The following is a 24,469-nucleotide window of genomic DNA, read 5'->3' as shown; positions in this document are numbered from 1 at the left end:
CTGTGTCGAAGCATGCTTTTCTCCCTCCTGACAGTCCAGCCTCTCCCCGCATGAGTCTGGGTCCCTAGAGTCTCTCCCGGAACTGGAGTTCAGCGCAGTCGGGAGCTTTTGTCTCCCCCCGCTTGAGAAAGCCAGCTGTGCACTCAGCCGTCAGTCCTCTCCGCGTGTGCGTCTCAGTACCTCTGCCTCCTGCAGCTCCTCTGAGTCTCAGTGTGCTTTTCTCTTTACTTCTATTTGTAGAATTTCCACTCAGCCAGCCTTCCTGTGGTTCTGGATGATGTCTGTTTTGTCTTTTAGTTGTAGTTTTGAAATTGTGCGAGGCAGCAGTTTAGGTGTTTATTTATGCCGCCATCTTGGTTTCTCCTGTTTTTGTTTTTTTAAAAAAGAAGTGTAGCTCGGGTTTTATTAGAGCTAAAATCAGAGTTAGTGTCCAGAGTTTCCTTTTCATGTTGGAGCTGGGTCCATTATTCTATTGTTTGTGGGGTCCGCATGGCCATGGGCCATATGAATTAATACAAGGAAGCGAAGAGCGAGCCAGGAGCACATGAGCAACAAGAGCCAAGACAATGAACTTCTTTGTTTAGGGGATTATGTATTCCCAAACGTTCATGCACTTGCAGTGGATACCCCCATTCCGGTAACCATCTATGTCCCCAGGTGTGATTGACAGGCAAGTACCTTTGCGATGTTACCCCAACTTTACGGGGAATGCATCCTTATTTTCATTGTTGGATCCCTTCCCTCCGTAGGGAGTGTGAAATTGCAGCTTCATGGTGAAGCTGCCAAAATGACATGCCCATGATGTTTGGCCTTTCCCCTTTGCTCCTTTCCTATTATTAACTAGCTAATTACAATTGTATCAGACTAACTGGGAGTCCAACTGAGTGGCTGCATTGCTGGTGATTAATGCATAAACAATTAGTGTGTAGGAGGTAAAGAATGTGACTTTACAACCTTCAGTTTGGGAGGAAGATTCTGAGAATTAATTTTATGAAACATAGGTTTTTATATTTCAACCTCCTAGAACTCCATAGGTGCCAAAAGTAGACACCAATACTCAGTAGATTCGAGCATGACAATTTATTACTCTAGTCCAGCAAACACCAGAAGTGTTACCATGGTAGCACTGGTTCTCCTGCTCCCAAATACCATAGGGTAATACGATGTGTCCACTTGTGGCATTTCATACAGTGGGTTCCACTACAGCTGAGTAACTTACTTCCCCTTTCCCAGGGAGCATGCAGTCACATTGTGGTCATTTGACCTTCCTAATTGCCTTTGATTAGCTATAGAGATGGCTCAGAGTCAGAGGACAATTAGGTCTTCAGTTGCCACACTGAGCAAGGACATATGGCTCAGAGTCAGAGGACAATTAGGTCTTCAGTTGCCACACTGAGCAAGGACATACGGGGATGCTTGGGGCTCATTGCAGGCTACTGCTCTTAATAATCTACCCCTCAAAATTAAATGTGATGCTTAATGTAATCCATTTGTCTCGTATAACACTTGATTAAGGCTATTATCAACAGAATCCAAATTAGAAGGATAAAGTCATTCTGCAGTATTGATGTCAGCCATTTACCCCAGAACCCCAAATTCAGCCAAGTAAATAAATCCCAGAGGGTCTTGTTGGTCCTTTTTCAGATAACTGCTTAGTTTCCTTTCCTTAGCATGTCTGGATTGTTCCAACTAACCAGTAATATTAATCCCAGTCAGCAGGAGGTATTGGCAACCATACATGCTCCTCCCTGTTCAACCAGTATGTAGTCCTAGACCAGTCTGTTACCCATTATAATGTACCCAAGGGCATTTAGACTGATATGTTGATCATCTAGGGCTTGTTCCAACTTACTGGCTTTGGTACCTAATGTTAAGGGTAGGTTTCTGATTACTATCTGTGGGAAATGAAGTCCAATCCCAGGGAACAATGCCTGCTCTTTTGCATGGAACCAGGAGTCAAGGTATCCCTGGGTAGGACAGCCTTTTTTATGTAGTGACTCTAACAGGGGAATGTAGTCCAAGGTATGGTGTCATTGACTCGTAGGAATATTATCTATGGCAGGGTTGGCAAGCAACAGGCTTTGTAACACGCTAAATCTTAACAGATTCAATTTTGTGTTGTAGTGAATTAGAGTTTTCCCAATTTCTTTGAAAATATTTCGCTTGTGATTATTCTATGCTGACTGTACCAATTATTCAGACACTTCAAACTTGGCATTGACTCCTTAAATAAACAACGGTTCAGGCTCAGCCGGCTTGGCTCAGTGGTTGAGTGTTGACCTATGAACCAGGAGGTCATAGTTTGATTCTGGTCAAGGCACATGCCTCGGTTGTGGGCTTGATCGCCAGTGTGGGGCATGCTGGAGGCAGGCAATCAGTGATTCTCATCATTGATGTTTCTATCTCTCCCTTCCTCTCTGAAATCAATAAAAACATATATTTTGAAACAAAACAAAACAAAAAACAAACAAATAACAATGACTCAGCAGTTTTCAGACATCTGTCACTACAGCAAGGAAAACTACTCAATATTGTTATTATTGATATTGTCCTCAACTCCAAAAAAATGAATAATTTTAAACTTTTATTTTTTCTGGACACTGTTCTTCAGCTGCTACAATTGAACATGACCTAATTAACTCAACATCAGTAAAAAGCTTTCCTCAGATAACAACTGAGCCACTTAGAAAATTTACTTTCATTGTAGTCTCATTTTCATTTGTTTTTATGAAGAAATTCTATGATGAAATGTTCCCTTTTAAAGTTTCTAATTTTCCTGACTGTTGCTTTCCTGTGAATTGGGAATATTGGGATGAATCCTTTACTCCAGTGATAGCAATGCATATTGTGTTCTTTTAGCACAGCCATAATGTCATATATATATATGCCTAAGTGTCCGTCCGACCATCCGGTGGCTATGACGCACACTGACCACCAGGGGCAGCTGCTCAACTCAGGAGCTGCCATGACTCACACTGGCCATTTAAAAAGAATCGGCATTGTGGACCTGCCACCGACAAACCAACACTTGGCTTCCCCCAAGTGGGACACAGGCCCTGCCACCACCTTGGAGCAACAGCCCACCAAATTGCAGCCAACGCTGCCAAGACCCCATGGTGCAAAATGTGGCCCACAGCCCAGCCCAGCCTGGAAAAGGTCGCTGTGGGCACCGGGTAATGACGTCACGTAGCAACGCCCGGCTTCCTCTCCCTAGCGACTAGCCTCCTTGGAGTTTCTTCAGCCCAGGAACATGACTTGCTTTATAGCCAAGTGCAAACATTTTACACTTTAACCAAATGTCTGTGAAGCATTTTCCCATGCCTCATCTCATTTGATCCTCACAGAAGTCCTGCAGTAGGTAGATAGGAGACTCAGTAGAATACTATTTTTCTTTTCATTAGCTGGAAAATGGAGATTTAGAAAGTTTAGAAACTTGACCCAACTGAAAAGAAATAAAAAATGGTGGACCTTTAAAATGACTTCAGGGTTTCTCACTGCGCAGAATATAGTCAAACACTGCTGCAGTTAAATATTTTACCCTTTGCTCTCCCTGCATGATCTACAATAATAATCTGTTTCGTGTTGATATTTACTGCTGTGTTGCTGACAATTACCTGAAAGAGAAGTTGGGGTACTTCACTGGGTTAGAAAAAGTTTAGCTAAATCAGAAAGCAAGTCTAATTAAGCAAATTTAATTAAAATGTAATATGCGAATTGACCATACATCCACTACATGCACCAGCCATGCCCACCACCCAATCAGGAGCGAGTATGCAAATTAACCCAGCCAAGATGTCTGCGGCCATGGAGTGAGCAGGAGGCTTGGGTTTCCCCGGCAATGGAGGAAGCCAAGCTTTCCGCACACCCTGGCGTGCCCAGGCCTCCACTCAAGGCTACAAAGTTTTGATTATAGAATATAAACTAGAGGCCCGTTGCAGGAAGATTCCTGCAATAGGGCTTCCTGCGGTTGTCTGCTTTCCTCCCTTCTCCGCCAACCCGCCTGCTTCCCTCCCTTCTCCCCCGCCCGGCCTGCTTCCCTCCCTTCTCCCCCACCCCACCAGCTTCCCTTCCTTCTCCCCCGCCCGGCCTGCTTCCCTCCCTTCTCCACTGCCCCGCCCCGCCAGCTTCCCTCCCTTCTCCACAGCCCCACTTGCTTGCTTCTCCATAGCTTCGCTCCCTTCTGCAACGCTTGGCTTTCTTCTACACTGTCTTCAGTCTTCACTCTACTCCTGGATATGCAAATCAACCGCCATCTTGGGTCAATTTGCATAATTGCTCCTGATTGGCTGGTGGGCGTGGCTTGTGGGTGCAGCAGAGGTACGGTCAATTTGCATATTACTCTTTTATTAGATAGGATAAATCCCAACAAAAATGGCGGCAGCCACGGAGCTGGAGAGAGCAGAAGGCTTGAGTTGCCCCTGGTGATGGAGGAAGCCAAGCTTTTGCAGCCCTGGCCTGCCTTGGCCTCCTGCGCTCAAGGCTACAAAGTTTCAATTATGGAAGATAAATGAACCCCAGATACCAGGGCCTCCACATGGGTCGCCGGGGGGCGTGGCTGGTCTGAAAACCATCTCAGGCCCCTTGCCCAGGCCACCTACGCCCCTAGGGAACCCCCACCCTGATCTGGGACACCCTTTAGGGCAAAGCAGCTGGCCCCCACCCCCACCCGTGCACCAGGCCTCTATCCTATCTAACAAAAGAGTAATATGCAGATTGACCATCACTCCAACACACAAGATGGCTGCCCCCATGTGGACACAAGATGGCCACCACAAGATGGCCAGCAGGGGAGGGCAGTTGGGAGGGACCAGGCCTGCAAGGGAGGAGAGTTGGGGGCAATCAAACCTGCACGGGAGGGCAGTTAGGGGTGACCAGGCTTGCAGAGGAGTGAAGTTGGGGGTGACCGGGCCTGCAGGGAAGGGCAGTTGGGGGGGACCGAGGCCTGCAGGGGAGGGCAGTTAGGGGTGACCAGGCCTGAAGGGGAGGGCAGTTAAGTGTGACCAGGCCTGCAGGGGAAGGCAGTTAGGGGTGACCAGGCCTGCAGGGGAGGGCAGTTAGGGGCAATCAGGCTGGCAGGGGAGCAGTTAGGCATCAATCAGGCTGGCAGGAGAATGGTTAGGGGGTGATCAGGCTGGCAGGTAGAAGCGGTTAGGGGCAATCAGGAAGGCAGTCAGGCGAGCAGTTGGGAGCCAGCAGTCCTAGATTGTGAGAGGGATGTCCCAGATTGGAGAGGGTGCAGGCTGGGCTGAGGGACACCCCCCCTGTGCATGAATTTCGTGCACCGGGCCTCAAGTATATATATAAAGCTCTCGCTGGCGCCAGTTGTACACGTGTGTTTCCATCTGCTGTGGATTGTGAATTTGGTTGACACTTCCATTATAGAGAAAGGGCGAATAGTGATATTTAAATATTTCTTCTAATTAATTTCCTTTCAGTGTGCACGGATCCATGCACCAGGCCTCTAGTTGCATAATAAACATAATACCTTGCCATCTAATTTGATAACAAAATAATCTATACTCCATTGTGCCTTGAAAACAGCATATTTTTTTAGCCCTAGCTGGTTTGCCTCAGTGGATAGAGCATCGGCCTGCAGACTGAAGGGTCCCAGGTTCGATTTCTGGTCAGGGCACATACCCAGGTTGCAGGCTCGATCCCCAGTAGGGGGCATGCTGGAGGCAGCTGATCAATGATTCTCTCTCATCAATGATGTTTCTATTTCTCTCTCCCTCTCCCTTTCTCTATGACAGTGGTTCTCAACTTTTCTAATGCCGCGATCCTTTAATACAGTTCCTCATGTTGCGGTGACCCCCAACCATAAAATTATTTTCGTTGTTACTTCATAATTGTAATTTTGCTACTGTTATGAATCATAATGTAAATATCTGTGTTTTCCAATGGTCTTAGGCGACCCTGCTAGCGGTTCTCAACCATAATCTTATGGTTGGCGGTCACCACAACATGTGGAACTGTATTAAAGGGTCGCGGCATTAGAAATGTTGAGAACCACTGCTCTATGAAATCAATAAAAATATATTTAAAAAACAAATAAGCAAAAACAGGATATTTTAAAGTTCACTTTAAAAAAATAGATATTTTATTGATTTCAAAGAAAGGGAGAGAGATAGAAACATAAATGATCAGAGAGAATCATTGATTGGCTGCCTCCTGGGTGCCCTACACTGGGTATTGAACCCACAACTTGGGCATATGCCATGACCAGGAATCAAACCGTGACCTCCTGGATCATATGTTGACGCTCAACCATTGAGTCATGCCAGCCAGGCCACTTTTCTCTTCTTATTTGACACATTGGGCATGCACAGATAAAGTAAAAGTTGTGGTATGGCAGCACACATGGCAATTGAAAAGCTGTGTAGTTATAATTGTGTCACTGCTATATATAGTGTGCTGATCAGCCATGAGATCATCTGGTCATCCCTGCCATTGTATCACAAAACAAACACAAATAATACATGAATCAACGAGTATGAGTATACTCCAATTAAATTTTATTTATGGGTACTCAATTTCCTAAAGTTGAAATACTAATCTTTTTAGTTTTTTCAACCATTTAAAAATGTAAAAATGATTCTTAACTTGTGGGCTGTATAAGATGATGAAAAGTTTGCTGAGACCTGACATATTAGGTATAAGAAATACTATTTTTCTTATTATCATTAAGAAGGTCATTACATTTATGAACAAAACTAAATGCTTTTTTACAATATAAAACCAAATCTGTCACTTTAATTCTTTAATCAAATTCCTTTTTTTCTTAAATACGTTTTTATTGATTTCAGAGAGATAAAGGGAGAGGGAGAGAGAGAAACATTGATGAGAAATGTTGCTTGGCTGCCTCCTGCACGCCCCCTACTGGGGATTGAGCCTGCAACCCAGGCATGTGCCCTGACCGGGAATTGAACTAGACATCCTGGTGCATGGGATGATGTTCAATTAACCACCACATTGGCCAGGCTCATATTTATTTATTTATTTATTTATTTATTTATTTATTTTTTATTTTTTATTTTTTATTTTTTATTTTTTTAAATATATTTTATTGATACTTTACAGAGAGGAAGGGAGAGGGATAGAGAGCTAGAAACATCGATGAGAGAGAAACATCGATCAGCTGCCTCCCGCACACCTCCCACTGGGGATATGCCCGCAAGGTACATGCCCTTGACCGGAATCGAACCCGGGACGCTTCAGTCCGCAGGCCGACGCTCTATCCACTGAGCCAAACCGGTTTCGGCCATATTTATTTATTTATTTATTTATTTATTTATTTATTTATGTATTTTTTTAAAATATATTTTATTAATTTTTTACAGAGAGGAAGAGAGAGGAGAGGGATAGAGAGCTAGAAACATCGATGAGAGAGAAACATCGATCAGCTGCCTCCTGCACACCTCCTACTGGGGATGTGCCCGCAACCAAGGTACGTGCCCTTTACTGGAATCGAACCTGCGACCTTTCAGTCCGCAGGCTGACGCTCTATCCACTGAGCCAAACCGGTTTCGGCCATATTTATTTTTTATTAAAATATTTATTTGCTATCTTCCACCTTTTAATGAATTAACTAATTAAAATCATCTCTTATTTTTCAATTACAGTTGGCACACAATATTATATTAGTTTCAAGTATACACCCCAGTGATTAGACATTATGTAACTTACTAAGTGATCATCCCAATAAAACTCATACCCAGCTGACACCATACATAGTTATTAGAATGCTATTGTGACTAGATTCCCTACACTGTACTTTACATTGGGTAACTGTTTTGTTACTTCTGATTTGTATTTATTAATCCCTTTACCTTTGTTACCCAACCTCCTAACTCCCCTCTCACCTGGCAACCATCAAAATGTTCTCTGTATCTATAAGTCTCTTTCTGTTCTGTTTGTTTATTTTGTTATTTTAAATTTACTTGTTGATAGATATGTATTTATTGCCATGTTATTGTCCATATTTTTTATGATTTTTTTTTCTTCTTAAAGAAGACCCTTTAACATTTCATGTAAATTTTCTTTTTGGGAAGCTCTTTATTTCTCCTTCAGTTTTAAATGATAGCTTTGCTGGGTAAAGTAGTCTTGGTTGTAGGTCTTTGCTTTACATCACTGAATATTTCATGCCATCCCTTCTGGCCTGAAATCAGCTGACAGTTTTATGAGAAGGAGAAGATAGAGAGCAAGGTATTGAGAACCTATTTGAAGAAATAATGACTTGAAAACTTTCCTAACTTGGTGAAGGAAAAAGACACATAAGTCCAGGATGCGGAGATTCCCAAACAAGATGGAGCCAAGGAGGCCCACACCAAGGCACATCATAATTAAAATGACAAAGATTAAAGACAAAGAAACAATTTTAAGAGCTGGAAGAGAAAGGCAGGTTAGTTACCTACAAGGGAGTGCCCATACGACTGCCCTGATTTCTCAACAGAAACTTTGTAGACCAGAAGGGCATGACATAAAATATTCAAAGTGATGAAAAGCAAGGACCAACAACTAAGACTACCTAACCCAACAAGGCTTTCATTTAAAACTGAAGGAGAAATAAAGAGGTTCCCAGACAAGAAAAGTTAAAGGAGTTTGTTTCCACCAAGCCAGTATTACAAGAAATGTTGAAGGGCCTCCTTTAAGAAGGTGGAGCCCTAGCCAGTTTGGCTCAGTGGATAGAGTGTCGGCCTGCAGACCGAAGGGTCCCAGGTTCGATTCCAGTCAATGGCACGCACCTCTATTACAGGCTCCTCCCCGGTTGGGCCACATGCAGGAGGCAACCAATTGATGTGTTTCTCTCTCATCAATATTTCTCTCTGTCTTTCCCTCTCCTACTCTTTCTAAAAATCAATGGGATATCTTTGAGTGAGTATTAAAAAAAGAAAGAAGAAGAAGGAGGTGTGCCCTGCTTGGTATGGCTCTGTGCACTGGTTCAGTTCCTGGTCAGGGCACATGCCTGGGTTGCGGGTTCAATCCCCACACCAGGTGTGGAGGGAGAAAGCTATTGATGATGTTACTCTCTCACTTTGATGTTTCTCTCTCCCTCTCCTTTCCTCTCTAAAGTTAATAAAAATATAAAGCAAAAGAAGTGAGAGTGGGCAGAGGGGGAGAAGGGTTACAACACAGGAACATAGTGAACATAATAAAATGGCAGTGAATATGTGCCTATCAGTAATCATCCGATGTAATAAAGAGGTAATATGCAAATTGACTGTCACTCAAACACAAGATGGCTGCCCCCATGTGGTCAAAGATGGCCACCCCCAGGTGGACACAAGATGGCCACCACAAGATGACCTGCAGGGGAGGGCAGTTGTGGGCGATCAGTCCAGCAGGGGAGGGCAGTTAGGGGTGACCAGGTCGGCAGGGGAAGGCAGTTAGGGGTGACCAGGCTGGGAGGGGAGGGCAGTTAGGGGTGACTGGGCCTGCAGGGGAGGACAGTTGTGGGGGGGACCCAGACCTGCAGGGGAGGGCAGTTGGGGGTAACCAGGCTGGCAGAGGAGGGAAATTGGGGGCGACCGGGCCAGCAGGGGAGGGCAGTTGGGGGCAACCAGGCCTGCAGAGCAGGACAGTTAGGGGCAACCAGGCCGGCAGGGAGGGCAGTTAGGGGTGACCATGCTGGCCACGGAGGGCAGTTAGGGGCAATCAGGCCGGCAGGGGAGCAGTTAGGTGTCGATCAGGCTGGCAGGGGAGTGGTTAGGGGGTGATCAGGCTGGCAGGCAGAAGCGGTTAGGGGCAATCAGGCAGGCAGGCAGGCAAGCGGTTGGGAGCCAGCATTCCTGGATTGTGAGAGGGATGTTCCAGATTGGAGAGGGTGCAGGCTGGGCTGAGGAACACCCTTCCGCCCCTGTGCACGAATTTCGTGCACTGGGCCTCTAGTGTTAACTATAAATGACTTATATGCTGATATCAAAAGACAACAAAAAGCTAAAGGAGTTTGTTACCAACAAATCAGTATTACAAGAAATGTTGAAGGGCCTTGTTGAAGAAGGAGGAAGAGGTGGAAGGGGAGGGAGCAGGGAAGAGGAGGAGGGGGAGAAGAAGGAAGAGGACAACCGCAACACAGAGGCATTGTGAAAAGAATAAAATGGCAATAATTACCTATCAATAATCAATTTAAATGTAAATGCCTCAAATGCTATAATCAAGAGACATAGGATAGCTGAATAGATAGGAAGACAAGACCCATGTATATGCTGTTACAATCATCCTATTACATAGGATGATTACTGATAGGCACATATTCACTGCCATTTTATTATTTTCACTATGTTCCTGTGTTGTAACCCTTCTCCCCCTCTGCCCACTCCCACTTTCAGAATAAAAGATACACACAGACTAAAAGTAAAGGGATGGAAAAATATATTTCTTGCAAATGAAAAGGAAAAAAAAAAAAAAGCTGCCCTGGCTGTTTTGGCTAAGTGTTTGATTCTGGTCAAGGGCATGTGCCTTGGTGGCAGTGTGAGAGGCAACCAGTTGATGTGTCTCTCTCACATTGATGTTTCTTTCTCTCTGTCTCTCCCCCTCCACTCTCTCTAAAAATCAATGGAAGAGTATCCTCAGGTGAGGATTAGCAACAACAACAAAAATGCTGGTGTAGCAACACATATAGCTAAGAAAATATATTTTAAAACCAATGTTATAGTAAGAAATGAAGGACACTAATGATCAAGGGAACAACCCAACTAGAGTTTATAGTACAACAGAAGAGCACCTATATATGTAAAGCAAATCTTGATGGCCATAAAGGGAGAGATTGACAATAATGCAGTTATAGTAGGGGATTTTAACACCCCATTGACATCAGTTGATAGATCTTTCAGACAAAAACCAACAAGGTGATGCGGCCTTAAATGATACACTAGATCATGCAACCCAAAGCAGCAGAATATACTTGGAACATTTTCTAGGGTAGATCACATTTTAGGATACCATACAAGTTTCAGTAAATTTAAGAAGATGGAAATCTCGAGCATCTTATCTGACCATAATGGTATGAAACCAGAAATCAATCACAAGAAGAAAACTTAACACACAGCGACATAAAGGCTGAAGAACATGTCACTAAACAATGAATGAGTTAACAATGATGTTAATGAAGAGATCAAAGGATATTTTGAAAGAAATTAAAAAGAACACAGCAACCCAAAATCTATGGGACAAGGGAAAGCATTCCTGCAATGGAAATTATTTCTAGGATCACAGTGGCGTGAAACTAGAAATCAACTACAATAAAAAAAAGTCAAGCCCTAATCTGTTTTGCTCATTGGATAGAGTATCTGCCCAGGTTCAATTCTAGTCAAGGGATAGAGTGAAGGGTCCCAGGTTCGATTCTAGTCAAGGGCATGTACTTTGGTTGCGGGCACATCCCCAGTGGAGGGTGTGCAGAAAGCAGCTGATCGATGTTTCTCTCTCATCGATGTTTCTAGCTCTCTATCCCTCTGCCTTCCTTGCCGGAAGCTAATTCCAGCAGGTCATAAATGCAAGAAGTTCATCAAAAGGTTAGTGGACCTTGAGCCTTCAGCAAGGGCTGGCCAGCACTTCCTCTCTGTAAAAAATAAATATATTAAGCCATCATTTAGACATCCTTAGCGCTGCTGCGGAGGTGGGAGAAGCTCCCGCCACTGCTGCTGCAGTCGCCAGCCATGAGCCCGGCTCAGGGCTTCTGGCTGAGTGGTGCTCCCCCTGTGGGAGCACACTGACCACCAGGGGGCAGCTCCTGCATTGAGCATCTGCCCCCTGGTGGTTAGTGCGCATCATAGTGACCGGTTGTTCTGCTGTTTGGTCGATTTGCATATTAGCCTTTTATTATATAGGATTAAATACTGCATATTGATACAACTATTTTTATCATTTTGAGGATTAATTTAAACATTATTGGATGAAATGAGGTGCTAAACTCTAATATAATATTAGCCTTTTATTATATAGGACTAGAGGCCCAGTGCATGAATTCATGCATGGGTGGGGTCCCTCGGGGTGGCCTGTGGGGATCAGACTCCAGCTCGCGCCCCCAGGCTTGCAGCTCCAGTGTGTGCCCTCAGCTTTGCAGCTCTGCAGCCCTGCCTGGCGCCCCACTGTGGCCTGGCACTGCCCCCTCCCTGCTCCACCATCCCACCTGTGGGGTGATCGATCAGGGCCAGGCCCCTCGTCACCCCCACTGGTTGCTGTCGTCGTCAGGGTGATTGGTCGGGGCGATTGGGCCTCTGCTCGCACCTGCCTTGGCTTGGCACTGCCCGTTCACCTGCTCCACCATCCCACTGCGGTCCCGCTCTCATCAGGCCCATTGGGGCCGGCAGCACCTCCACTGCCACTTGCTGCCAGCGCTGCATCGCCTTCTATGTTCCACGCTGCCCCCTGGTGGTCAGCGTACGTCATAGTGCACGGTCGAACTACAGCTTGAACAATCTGCATATTAGGTTTTTATATATATAGACTAGAGGCCCGGTGCATGAAATTTGTGCACGGGGGTGTGTGTCCCACAGCCCAGCCCGCACCTTCTCCAATCTGGGATCCCTCGAGGGATGTCCGACTGCCCGTTTAGGCCTGATCCGGGGATCGGGCCTAAACGGGCAGTCGGACATCCCTCTCACAATCCAGGACTGCTGGCTCCCAACTGCTCACCTGCCTGCCTTCCTGATTTCCCCTAACTGCTTCTGCCTGCCAGCCTGATCACCCCCTAACCACTCCCCTGCCAGCCTGATTGATTCCTAACTGCTCCCCTGCCAGCCTGTTTGCCCCTGACTGCCCATCCCTGCAGGCCTGGTCACCCCTAACTGGCCTTCCCTGCAGGCCTGGTCCCCCCCAATTGCTCTCCCCTGCCGGCCTGGTTACCCCCAGCTGCCCTCCCCTGCAGGCTTGATCGCCCCCAACTGTCCTCTCTTGAAGGCCTGGTCCCTCCCAACTGCCCTCCCCTGCTGGCCATCTTGTGGTGGCCATCTTGTGTCCACATGGGGGCAGGATATTTGACCACATGGGGGCAGCCATCTTGTGTGTTGGAGTGATGGTCAATTCGCATATTACTCTTTTATTAGATAGGATAGAGGTCTGGTGCATGAGTGGGGGCCAGCTGGTTTGCCCTGAAGGGTGTCCCAGATCAGCGTGGGGGTTCCCTTGGGGCATGGAGTGGCCTGGGCAAGGGGCCTGTGGTGGTTTGCAGGCCAGCCACGCCCCCGGTGACCCAAGCGGAGGCCCTGGTATCTGAGATTTATTTATCTTCCATAATTGAAACTTTGTAGCCTTGAGTGGAGGCCTGGGCATGCCAGGGTGTGCGGAAAGCTTGGCTTCCTCCATTGCCAGGGAAATCCAAGCCTCCTGCTTGTTCCATGGCCACAGCCATTTTTGTTGGGATTTATTTATCTTCTATAATTGAAACTTTGTAGCCTTGAGCAGAGGAGGCCAAGGCAGGCCAGGGCTGCAGAAGCTTGGCTTCCTCCATCGCCGGGGGCAACTCAAGCCTCCTGCTCTCTCCAGCTCCATTGCTGCCGCCATTTTTGTTGGGATTTATTTATCTTCTATAATTGAAACTTTGTAGCCTTGAGTGGAGGCCTGGGCATGCCAGGGTGTGCGGAAAGCTTGGCTTCCTCCATTGCCAGGGAAATCCAAGCCTCCTGCTTGTTCTGTGGCCGCAGCCATCTTGGTTGAGTTAATTTACATACTCGCTCCTGATTGGCTGGTAGGCGTGGCTTGTGGGTATAGCAGAGTAATGGTTAATTTGCATATTACTCTTTTATTAGATAGGATAATTGAAACTTTGTAGCCTTGAGTGGAGGCCTGGGCCTGCCAGGGTGTGTGGAAAGCTTGGCTTCCTCCATTGCTGGGGAAACCCAAGCCTCCTGCTCGCTCTGTGACCGCAGCCATCTTGGTTGGGTTAATTTGCATACTTGCTCCTGATTGGCTCGTGGGCATGGCTTGTGGGTGTAGCGGAGTGATGGTTAATTTGCATATTACTCTTTTATTAGATAAGATGGCACAGAGAAGTGCAGTAGAAAATGTTAATATTGCCGAAACCGGTTTGGCTCAGTGGATAGAGCGTCAGCCTGCGGACTGAAGGGTCCCGGGTTCGATTGCGGTCAGGGGCATGTACCTTGGTTGCGGGCACATCCCCAGTGGGGGGTGTGCAGGAGGCAGCTGATTGATGTTTCTCTCTCATCGATGTTTCTAGCTCTCTATCCCTCTCCCTTCCTCTCTGTAAAATATCAATAAAATATATTTTAAAAAAAAGAAAAAAAAAAGAAAAAAGAAAAGAAAAAGAAAATGTTAATATTAAGTACAGTATTAGGTTTTAAAACTATCTCAATGTGATTCTGGATAAAAGCTAAAGAAATGACAGTAAAATGCAATTAAAATAATTGTTAAAACTATCTGGAGAACCTAGATTATATGTATATACTTTTCTGATGATCTAGCTTAATATGAAGATAAAATCTGGAATGCAGAGGGCTGAAGGGACTGTCTGCCATGTCAGGAAAATTATAAAAAAAATTATATCTATCCCTGGCTAGTGGCTCAGTTGGTTGGACCGTTGTCCCATACACCAAAAGGTTGCAGGTTTCATTCCGGGTCAGTTTGCTGGTTAAATCCCTGGTCAGCATGTGTATTGGTGTCAACCCATCGATGTTTCTCTTTCTCTGTCTCCAGAAAAACACACACCAATAAATACATATCCTTGGATGAGGATTAAAAAATTAGATCCAACAGGTTGTATTCTTTGCCAAGAGCCCGAAATATTTAGGTGTTCTATGTTTCTGATTAAGGGCAGGTTAAGAGAACACTAGCAGATGTTAAATTTGAAATGATTTTGCAGAACTTAAAAGACTAACCAAAACTTTATCAGCATGGCTGTTACCTTAATTCTGTCATGGAAGTATGTTTGAAAAAATATCAGTATGTATAAAAAGGATTTCTCTAAAACACTTCCATTTGCTGTAGCTCATGCCAATGATTGATCCAAATTCTAACATTCTTGATTATGGCAGACATTATTTTAGCCTGGAAAAAGTTTGAAGTCACATCTTTTAGAGGCAAGTCACACCTGGAAGCAGAAAACCATGGAACATCTGGTACGCAAGAATGTAGCTACTTAATAAAATGTTTCAGATGAATTTATTGTGCATTTGATCCTTACATTTTATTTATTTAAATATTTATTGATTTCAGAGAGGAAGGGAGAGGGAGTGATAGAAACATCAATGATTAGAGAGAATCATCCATTGGTTGCCTCCTGCACGCCCCCCACTGGGGATTGAGCCTCCAGCCTGGGCATGTGCCCTTGGCCGGAACTGAACCCAGGACCCTTCAGTCCACGGGCTGATGTTTTACCCACTGAGCCAAATCAGCTAGGGCAACCCTTAAATTTTAAAATGAGCTGCAGTGCTTGATTCCAAAGCTTATCTTCTACTTTACTGATCTGCTTTCTAGGAAGCCAGAAGCAAAAAAGATAATTTCATGGAAAGAAATAAGATTGACCTTAAACATTTTTGGATATATATGCTCAGGAAAAAAAAGATTTTGGTTTTAGAGCTATTGATATTAAGTCTTTCTCTCGCAGCAATTGAAGAGCAAGAGTAACTGTCCATCAGGATTTCTCTTAGTTTGTATTATAACAGTCCTATTTTATGTCACTTGACATTATCAAAACTCTCAGAAGGTTTTTCCTGCTGATCCCAACACTTAGAGTACAGAAAGCAGATTCTATATTAGCATCATTGATTAGAAACCTATGATGAGCTGATTATGTTCACAGAGACAGGAGAAAGATTACTGTCAAATAATAAAAACATTATATTTATTTATTTATTTATTTATTTATTTATTTATTTATTTATTTATTTTTGTTAATCCTCACCTGAGGATATTTTTTCCATTGATTTTAGAGAAAGTGGAATGGTGGGAAGGAGGGGGTTAGGCAGGAGAGAGAGAGAGATGATGAGAGAGTGAGAAACATCCATGTGAGAGAGACACATGGATTGGTTGCCTTCCGCACGTGCCTTCTCTGCAACCCAGGCGTGTGCCCTTGACTAGGAATTGAACATGCACTCTAACCACTGAGCAACACCACCTATGGCAATAGTAACAACATTTTAGAGAATCAAAAGAATTGGTGAGGGGCTGGGGGTGGCTGGGGAAAGGTCAATGTGGGGAAAAGGAGACTTATGTAAGACATTAAACAAAGAATTTTAAATAAAAAACAAACAAGCAAAACTATTTTCATAATAATATAAAAAAAGAATTCATGAGTGGCTGCTATTATTAGTTGAGCATTTTTTTAAAAAAATATATTTTATTGATTTTTACAGCCAGGAAGGGAGAGGGATAGAAAGTTAGAAACATCGATGAGAGAGAAACATTGATCAGCTGCCTCCTGCACACCCCCTACTGGGATGTGCCCGCAACCAAGATACATGCCCTTGACTGGAATCGAACCTGGGACCCTTCAGTCCACAGGCCGACGCTCTATCCACTGAGCCAAACCAGCTAGAGCTAGTTGAGCATTTTTGATGTAATGAGACTTACTTATCTTATTCCTTGTGGTAAGTGTTATTTCCCCATTTTACATAAGAGAAAAGGTGCAAGATTATTTTTCTTGCCCAACGTTATATGGAGTGATGAGCTAAAGTGCTTGACATCAAAGCTTTTCTTCCACTTTACTGAGCTGCCTTCTAGGAAGTCACAGGGAGAAACATAATTTTACTGAAAGAAATAAAGTCAATCTTAAATAAAATTACCAGTCTGTGCCTTGTTTTAATAATCCTATATAATAAAAGCCTAATATGCTAAGTGTCTGGTCGTCCAGTCAGCCATTCAACCAATTGAAGCATAATATGCTAATGATATGCTAAGGCTGCTCAACCGCTCACTATTACATTCACTGACCACCAGGGGCCAGACAGTCGACCAGTAGACCAGTCGCTATGATGTGCACTGACAGCAGAGGGTAGACACTCCGACCAGTCGGTTAGCTTGCTGCTGGGGTCGGGCTGATCGGGACTGAGCAAGACAGGCTGGACACGCCCTGGAGCCCTCCCATGATCCCACCCTGGCTGGCCAACCTCTTGCGTCCCTCCCCTGCCCCAATTGTGCACGGTGGGGTCCCTTGGCCTGGCCTGAGCCCTCTCACAATCCGAGCTGTGGACCCCCCTGTCCCCCTTGAGTTCCAGAATTTTTTGCATCAGGCCTCTAGTGTTATAATATGTTCTGGAGATCACTTTACCTAGTGTATTGTTTTAATCTGTGCATTGCAGACCTATCTAAAACTACAAAGTACTTCCAAAAAGGACAACATAGATGATTAAAAATGATAGTAGAGTAAGTGGATGCTGCGTGGACATGCTCTCAGGACCAAACTGGAATTACAACCAAAAGACAGAAAACCTTCCTGAATAATCAACAGAAGGTTCTCTGGAGAGAACCCTGATAACCGAGGACTGTAAATGGAGACTGTATAAAGACTGGTAGAAGGGGTGGAGCATGAAAGGGCTGGCCAGGCCTCCACAGACAGCAACTGAAGTTCCAGAGAGATATCTCTCAGCTGCAGGGTGTTGCCACTGAGAACTCTGGGGTCTAATCCCCAAGTTGTGCCCCCCAGTGGAGAGCACAAGAACTGAGATGGGCATCCACATAACATTGTGGTGTAAAAAGCAGCGGGGTTGCTGTCTACCAGGGAAAGATGGCTGGAAACTCAGGCACCCTCTTAAAGGGACAACAGACAAAATTTCCTGTCAAGCCACTCACCTTGTGCTCCTGCAGAGGAAGGGCAGAGTGGAATGGAGCTGTGTGAGCAGAAGCCAGGATCAGGTCTCCTGTGCTGAGTCATTCTTTCATGCTATGGAGGTCATGTTTCTCATGCAGACATTTGCTATCCAGGTGGGGCTGGCGCCAATCGCATGTGTGTGTTTCCATCTGTCATTGTTGATCGTGAATTTGGTTGATACTTCTATTATAGCGAAAGGGGGAATTGCGACATTAAAATATTTCTTCTAATTAATTTCCTTTCAATGTGCACGAATTCGTGCACTGGGCCACTAGTTAAAAAACTAAAAGACAGCTTAAGGGAGTTGTGGGATAATGTGAAACATAACAATATTTGATTAGCAGGTGTACCAGAATTGGGAGAATGGGATAAAGGGATGGAGAACATGTTCGTAGAAATAATGGCAGAAATCTTTCCTAACTTGGTAAAGGAAAAAGTCACACAATTCTGGGAGGCACAGAGAACCCCAAGCAAGAAGAACCCAAATAGGCCCATGCCCAGACACATCATCATTAAAATGCCAAAAATAAAAGAGAGAAAGTATCTTAAAGGTAGCAAGAGAAAAGCAAGTTGTTACTGACAAAGGAACTCCCATAAGGCTGACACCTGATTTCTCATCAGAAACTCTACTGGCCAGAAGGGAATGCCATGAAGTATGCAAGGTAATGGAAAGCAAGGATCTGAAACCAAGATTACTATGTCCAGCAAGGCTATCATTCAAAATAGACGATCAAATAAAGTTTCCCAGACAAAATAGGCTAAAGGAATACACCACCACCAAACCTGCACTACAAGAAATGTTAAAGGGACTGCTGTAATGAGAATTAGAAACAGAGAGAGAAACTTAGGCATACAGAATTAAAATGTCAATAAATAAGTACCTATCAATAATAACCTTAAGTGTAAATGGATTAGAGGCTCCAATTGAAAGATATAGGGTAGCTGAATGGATAGAAAAACAAAACATCACCCAGCTATATGCTGTCTATAAGAGGTCCACTTCCGAACAAAAGACACATACAGGATGAGAGTGAAGGGATGGGAAAAAATTTTCCATGCAAATGGAAAAGAAAAGCTGGGGTAGCAATACTCATATCTGACAAAATAGACTTCAAAATGAAATCCATGCCAAGTGACAACAGAGGTCACTACATAATACTAAAGGGATCAATCTGACAAGAGGATATAACTTTGGTAAACACATATGCAATGAATATAGGAGACCATAAATATGTAAAAAAATTTCTAGAAGACTTTAAAGAAGGGATAGACAACAATACAGTCACAGTAGGGAACTTTAATACCCTGCTGACCTCACTGGGTAGTTCTTCCAGAAAAAAAACTTAAGAAGGAAACAGTGACTCTAAAGGACACACTGGATCAGATGGATTTAATTGACATTTGTAAACATTTCATCCCAAAATTGAAGAATATATTAGTACATTCTTCTCAAGTGCACATGGATCATTCACAAAGTTAAACAACATATTAGGACACAAAACAAGTCTCTACAAGTTCAAGAAGATGGAAAACATATCCAGCATCTTCTCACCTCACAGTGGAATGAAGTTAGAAATCAACTACAGTAAACACATCAAAAAACATTCAAATTCATGGAGACTAAATAGCATGTTGTTAAATAATGAATGGGTACCAATGAGATCAAGAAAGAAATAAAAAATTTACTGGAAAAAAGTTAACATGAACACTTAACAACCCCAAATCTCTGAGACACAGCAAAATCATTCTGGCAAGGTAAGTTCAGAGCACTACAGGCCTACATAATAAACAAGAAAAAGCAACAATAAACTATTTAACCCTACAACTTAAAGTAGTAGAAAGAGAACAACAAGCAAAGCCCAGAGTAAGTAGAACGAAGGAATAAAAACAACAACAACAACAACAACAACAACAACAACAAAAAACACTATTAAAAAATCAATGAAGCCAATAGCTGGTTCTTTGAAAGGATAAGCAAAATTGATGAACCATTAGCCAAACTCATCAAGAAACAAAGAGAGAGGACCCAAATAAATAAAATCAGAAACGAAAGCAAAGTAACCACTGACATCACAGAAATACAAATAATTGTAAGGACATACTATGAACAACTATTCCAAGAAGCTGGACAATGTGGATGAAATGGATATATTCCTAGAAAAATATAATCTTCCAAAAGTGAATCAGGAATAATCAGAAAATTTGAATAGGCCAATAACAACTGATGAAATAGCAGCACAGCAGGGGCACATACCCAGGTTGTGGCCTCGATCCTGTGTGGGCGTGCAGAAGACAGCTGATCAGTGAATCTCTCTCATCATTGATGTTTGTGTCTCTCTCTCCCTCTCCCTTCCTCTCTGATATCAATAAAATAAAAAAAGAAAAGAAGGAAAGTGTCTTATGTGGCTTAAAGGAAAATTACTTTTGTCAACTTTAAAATCTAAGTTATAAAAATGTTTAACCTTTTGTTTTTCAGAGGTATTTTAAAGACTCATAGATGCTATAATAATCAAGTTTCTTGGTCTAAATTAATAACATCTTTGAATTCAGAATATTTTTGCTTGCAAAAATGAAAACATAAGCAGCTAATCCCTCTCTTTATAAAACTTGTCAGTGGTGGAAAACAAATGATATGAACAACTGGAAATGTAATATAAGTATATTCTGAATAGGAGGGGTAGAGAGTATCATATTTGCATTCAGTGTTTTAGAAGAAATGATGACGTTCTGCAAATATCTGAGGCAGGAGAAATTAGTAAGTAGTTAAGTATCTGGTATAATTTTTTCCTTCAGACTCTTTCCCTTAGTTCTCCATTCTGTGCTAGAGACCAAGACCTTTTTTCCCCTTTTACTACATGAGAATATTTATAGTTTTCTTAAGTTTGGAGAGTATAAATCTTTTGATGATTATAGGTTTTCTCTTGGGCTGCAGTTTGTGTAAAGATAAGGAACCATAAAGATTAGTATCAAAATATATTATCACTGATCGAGACAACCTTTCAGGTTTCCTTTTCTTTAATGCCAAAAATGTTTCTGAGACACCTCCTTTCTAGTCACACAACCAGAAGATGAGGACACAACCTGCATTAATAGTTTTGTATTCAGATTTACCTGAGTTCCAATCATAGCTTCTCCATAGTAGTGATATAATCTAACCAAGCTTCACCTTTATCATTTTTAAATATCACCCAGCCCCCTAGCCTTGATAATTTTAATTTTATATTTTTTAGTATTTTAATAGTTAAAATACTACCCATATACTAATGGCTTATCTCTACCTCTGTCAATAATAACCTTTCTGTTGGTTTCAGGAGTTCAACAAGATGTAGCTTCACAATCTCTGGATCAAGAAGTTTTATTAAAAGTTAAAACTGGAATTGAAGAAGAGCTAAGATTTCTGGACAAAGAAATTTCTGAAGGTCTCTTTATTCTTACTTTCCTAGTTAATTAGAAGATTCTGTTTGGTGTGGTTTACTGTTGGTTTAATTTGTTTTTTTACAGTAGAGTGTTCTCAACATTACACAGCTTCATTGGTATAGGATTATAAGGGTGAAACTAGTGGTTACTCATTTTTCTTTCCTGGGGGATATGTTTCTAAATTTTTCCTAACTGTACACAACAGTTTAAATGTAGCCTTTTCTGAGGTTAAGTGATGGGTTCAATAATCATGTTAAGTTACTTTCCATTCAACAACATTAAGGGGAAAATGTGACTAAATTGCTTTCAGTTTTGCATTATATATGCTATAGATCAGCCGTCGCCAACCTTTCAGACCTCCGCGGGCCACTGGTTGGCGACCACTGCTATAGATAGTTGTAATAGTAATATAGATGTAATTTTATAGCCATATATTTTATACTTAATGTTATATCATAAACTTTAAAAATTGTTGTCATTGTAGTAACTAAATGAAATTCGATGTATTGAATGACTGTTCAATCATTCCCTTATTATTGAGGAGATCATTTGGATTATTTTGAATCCACAATATGGGCATGTGCCCTGACCAGGAATGGAACCAGTGACCTTTCAGTGCAGCGACTTTTCAATGCATGGGATAATGCTCAACCAGCTGAGCCAAACTGGCCAGGGCCTAGTACAAGTTTTTGTGTGGATATATATTGCCCAATAATTGTTTTAAAAAATATATTCTTATTTATTTCAGAGAGAAAGGGAGAGGGAGAGAGAGATAGAAGCATCAATGATGACAGAGAATCATTGATTGGCTGCCTCTTGCACACCCCACACAGGGGATTGGGCCTGCAACCCAGGCATGTTCCCTGACGGAATCGAACCGTGACCTCCTGGTATGTAGGTCGATGCCCAACCACCAAGCCACTCCATTTAGGCTATTGCCTAATAATTTTTAACAAGAAAAATTACAAATCATGTTTATAAATCAGTTCCCTGTTAGTAGAGAAACAATATGAACAGAAATTTACAAATCATCCAGAAACCTAATTTTAGTCTTTTATTTTCCTTTGCCAACATTAAAAAATTTTTTTTAAAATCCTCACCCAAGGATAAGTTTAGAGAGAGGAAGAGTGCGAGAGCATGTGAGCGCATGCTTGTTCACCATGGCTCAGTGGTTGAGCGTCGACCTGTGAACCAGGAGGTCACAGTTCTATTCCTGGTCAGGGCATATGCCAGGGTTGCAGGCTCGATCCCCAGTGTGGGGCGTGCGGGAGGCAGCCTTTTAATGATTCCCTTTCATCATTGATGTTTTTGTCTCTCTCCCTCTTCCTTCCTCTCTGAAATCAATAAAAATATACGAGAGAGAGAGAGAGAGAGAGAGAGAGAGAGAGAGAGAGAGAGAGAGAGAGAGAGAGAGAGAGACATCGCTCAGTTGCCTTCTGTATGCACCCTGACCAGAAGTCGAACCTGCAACCGTTTGGTGTATGGGACGATGCTCCAACCAACTGAGCCACCTGGCCAGGGTCTTTACCAACATTTTTTTTTCAGAGTAGTTTATTGATCTTTAGAGAGAGAAGAAGGGAGAAGAGAGAAACATCGATATGGGAGTGGAACATCTATTGGCTGCCTCCCACACACCCCAACCACTACTTTTAACTGACTAAAATTCCAATTCTATTTTAAGTCTTTGTCCACTTCTGGTGGCAATACTTATACATAGTAAAATGAGGAAAAGGTCAAAAGAAGAAAAACAACAACAAAGGCTTAATTGCACTCACCTTATTGAACCCTTGTATTAACCAAGACTGATCATTATAATGGGCATCCTCAAGCTTGCTCAGACAACAAAATATTTGTGAACTTTGCAGCCATTTTCATCTTTCATGCACTTTATAAAGAAATAGTATACTTAACAGCCTTCTAGGAGGAAGCCTTAGATTAATACAATAAATACTTTAAGGAGATTATTGATAACTCTTATGAGTGGGTGTAAGCTGCTTACTTTACTGGGATTCTGTGCCCTGAATCCTGTTTGTACCTTGGAACAACAATGATTCTGCCTGTTTTCCTGCAGTTTGAGAATGGCTAAGTCAGTATAACATGGAGTAAAGAAGCAAATGAGAAGCTGGTGGTTTGAGCTGAGGAGAACAGGCTATGACTCTATCCATGTGCTATTTGTCAACTGGTATAATCTTCAGAGTTTTAACATTTATTCATGGAGTTAAAAAGTTCAATTTAAAAAGGGAATGGAAGTAATTGACTCATTTTCTGAGGTGGAATAAACGGATTTGAGTCTGGTTTAAGAAGTGCCACATTGCCCTAGCCAGTTTGTCTCAGTGGATAGAGTGTTGGCCTGTGGACTGAAGGGTCCTGGGTTCGATTCTGATCAAGGGCACATGCCTGGGTTGTAGGCTCAATACCCAGTAAGGGGTGTCCAGGAGGCAGCCAATCAATGATTCTCTCTCATCATTGATGTTCCTATCTCTCTCCCTCTCCTTTCCTCTCTGAAATCAATAAAGATATATTTTTAAAAAAGTGCCACATTTATAAAGGTAAAAACAAAAGCTTAAAAGGAAAATATTAAGAGAGGGATGATAGATCTAGCAGTTGCCTCTCATTTATCATTCTTATATCATATTGGTCTGTAATCACTAAATTGGTTTGTATATTTTAACATTTCGGTTTAGTCTTTTTCTTATGGAAACTAAGATTTTCCATAAATACCGTTTCTTAAAAAAAAAATCTGTAAATGTAGAACATATCCAGGAAAGATTAGTATCTTGTAGTAATTATCTGACCTCTATAAGTGACTTATAGCTTAGCTCATTCTCAGTAGCAGTTGTCTTAATCCCCTGAGCTTTTATAGCACAACTTTTGATAATATTTATTAAATTAGATTTTCTTTTGCCCTGTCTTAGCCTTCACCAACATAGGCTTTGACCAGCACACGTCTCCAGTGTTCAGCCCTGCTAACCCAGTAGAACACTGCTTGGCTCATCTTGGAGAAAGAGTGTCCCAGGAACTGAAAGAGCCTCTACATAAGGCATTGCAAATGCTCCTCAGCCAGTGAGTTACCATTGCTTCTCTAAGTAGTCTTCTGCACTGGGTTGGTTAAGGCTTTGTTTTACGTAAACGGTGTAACTTCTTTTATCACTTACTTTTTTTCACTCTTTCTTCTCTTGCTTTTCCAAAGCATCTCTGTTTGTGTTTTGAGTGACAATATTTGCATCAAAGAAGTGATTTAACTATTCCAACATGGATTTGACTATTTGTATTTTCTTGTTGAGCTGTCAGGTT

General features: G+C 42.7%; 1 protein-coding gene across 16 annotated transcripts in view; it reads left to right on the top strand.

Moving 5' to 3' along the window:
• BCL2L13 (BCL2 like 13) overlaps positions 1 to 24,469 on the top strand; it is a 304,446-nt gene that overhangs the window by 58,960 nt on the left and 221,017 nt on the right. For 8 of the 16 annotated variants that reach the window (XR_013960067.1, XR_013960068.1, XM_080658711.1 and 5 more), the window contains one exon: positions 21,070 to 21,177. Coding sequence is in view for 11 of the 16 variants with exons in the window: in XM_080658711.1 (XP_080514837.1) it covers positions 21,070 to 21,177 (108 nt within the window). In the remaining 5 variants the exon portion in view is untranslated. Of the gene's footprint in view, positions 1 to 21,069; positions 21,178 to 24,090; positions 24,239 to 24,469 lie in introns of those variants that run through there. The other 8 variants (XM_080658719.1, XM_080658707.1, XM_080658713.1 and 5 more) reach the window with 2 other exon arrangements.

The sequence above is a fragment of the Plecotus auritus genome (assembly GCF_963455305.1).
Source record: "Plecotus auritus genome assembly, chromosome: 3".
In the NCBI taxonomy this organism is placed as follows: Eukaryota; Metazoa; Chordata; class Mammalia; order Chiroptera; family Vespertilionidae; genus Plecotus; species Plecotus auritus.
Note: the sequence above shows the minus strand (reverse complement) of the source record. Positions and strands in the feature narration are given on the sequence as shown.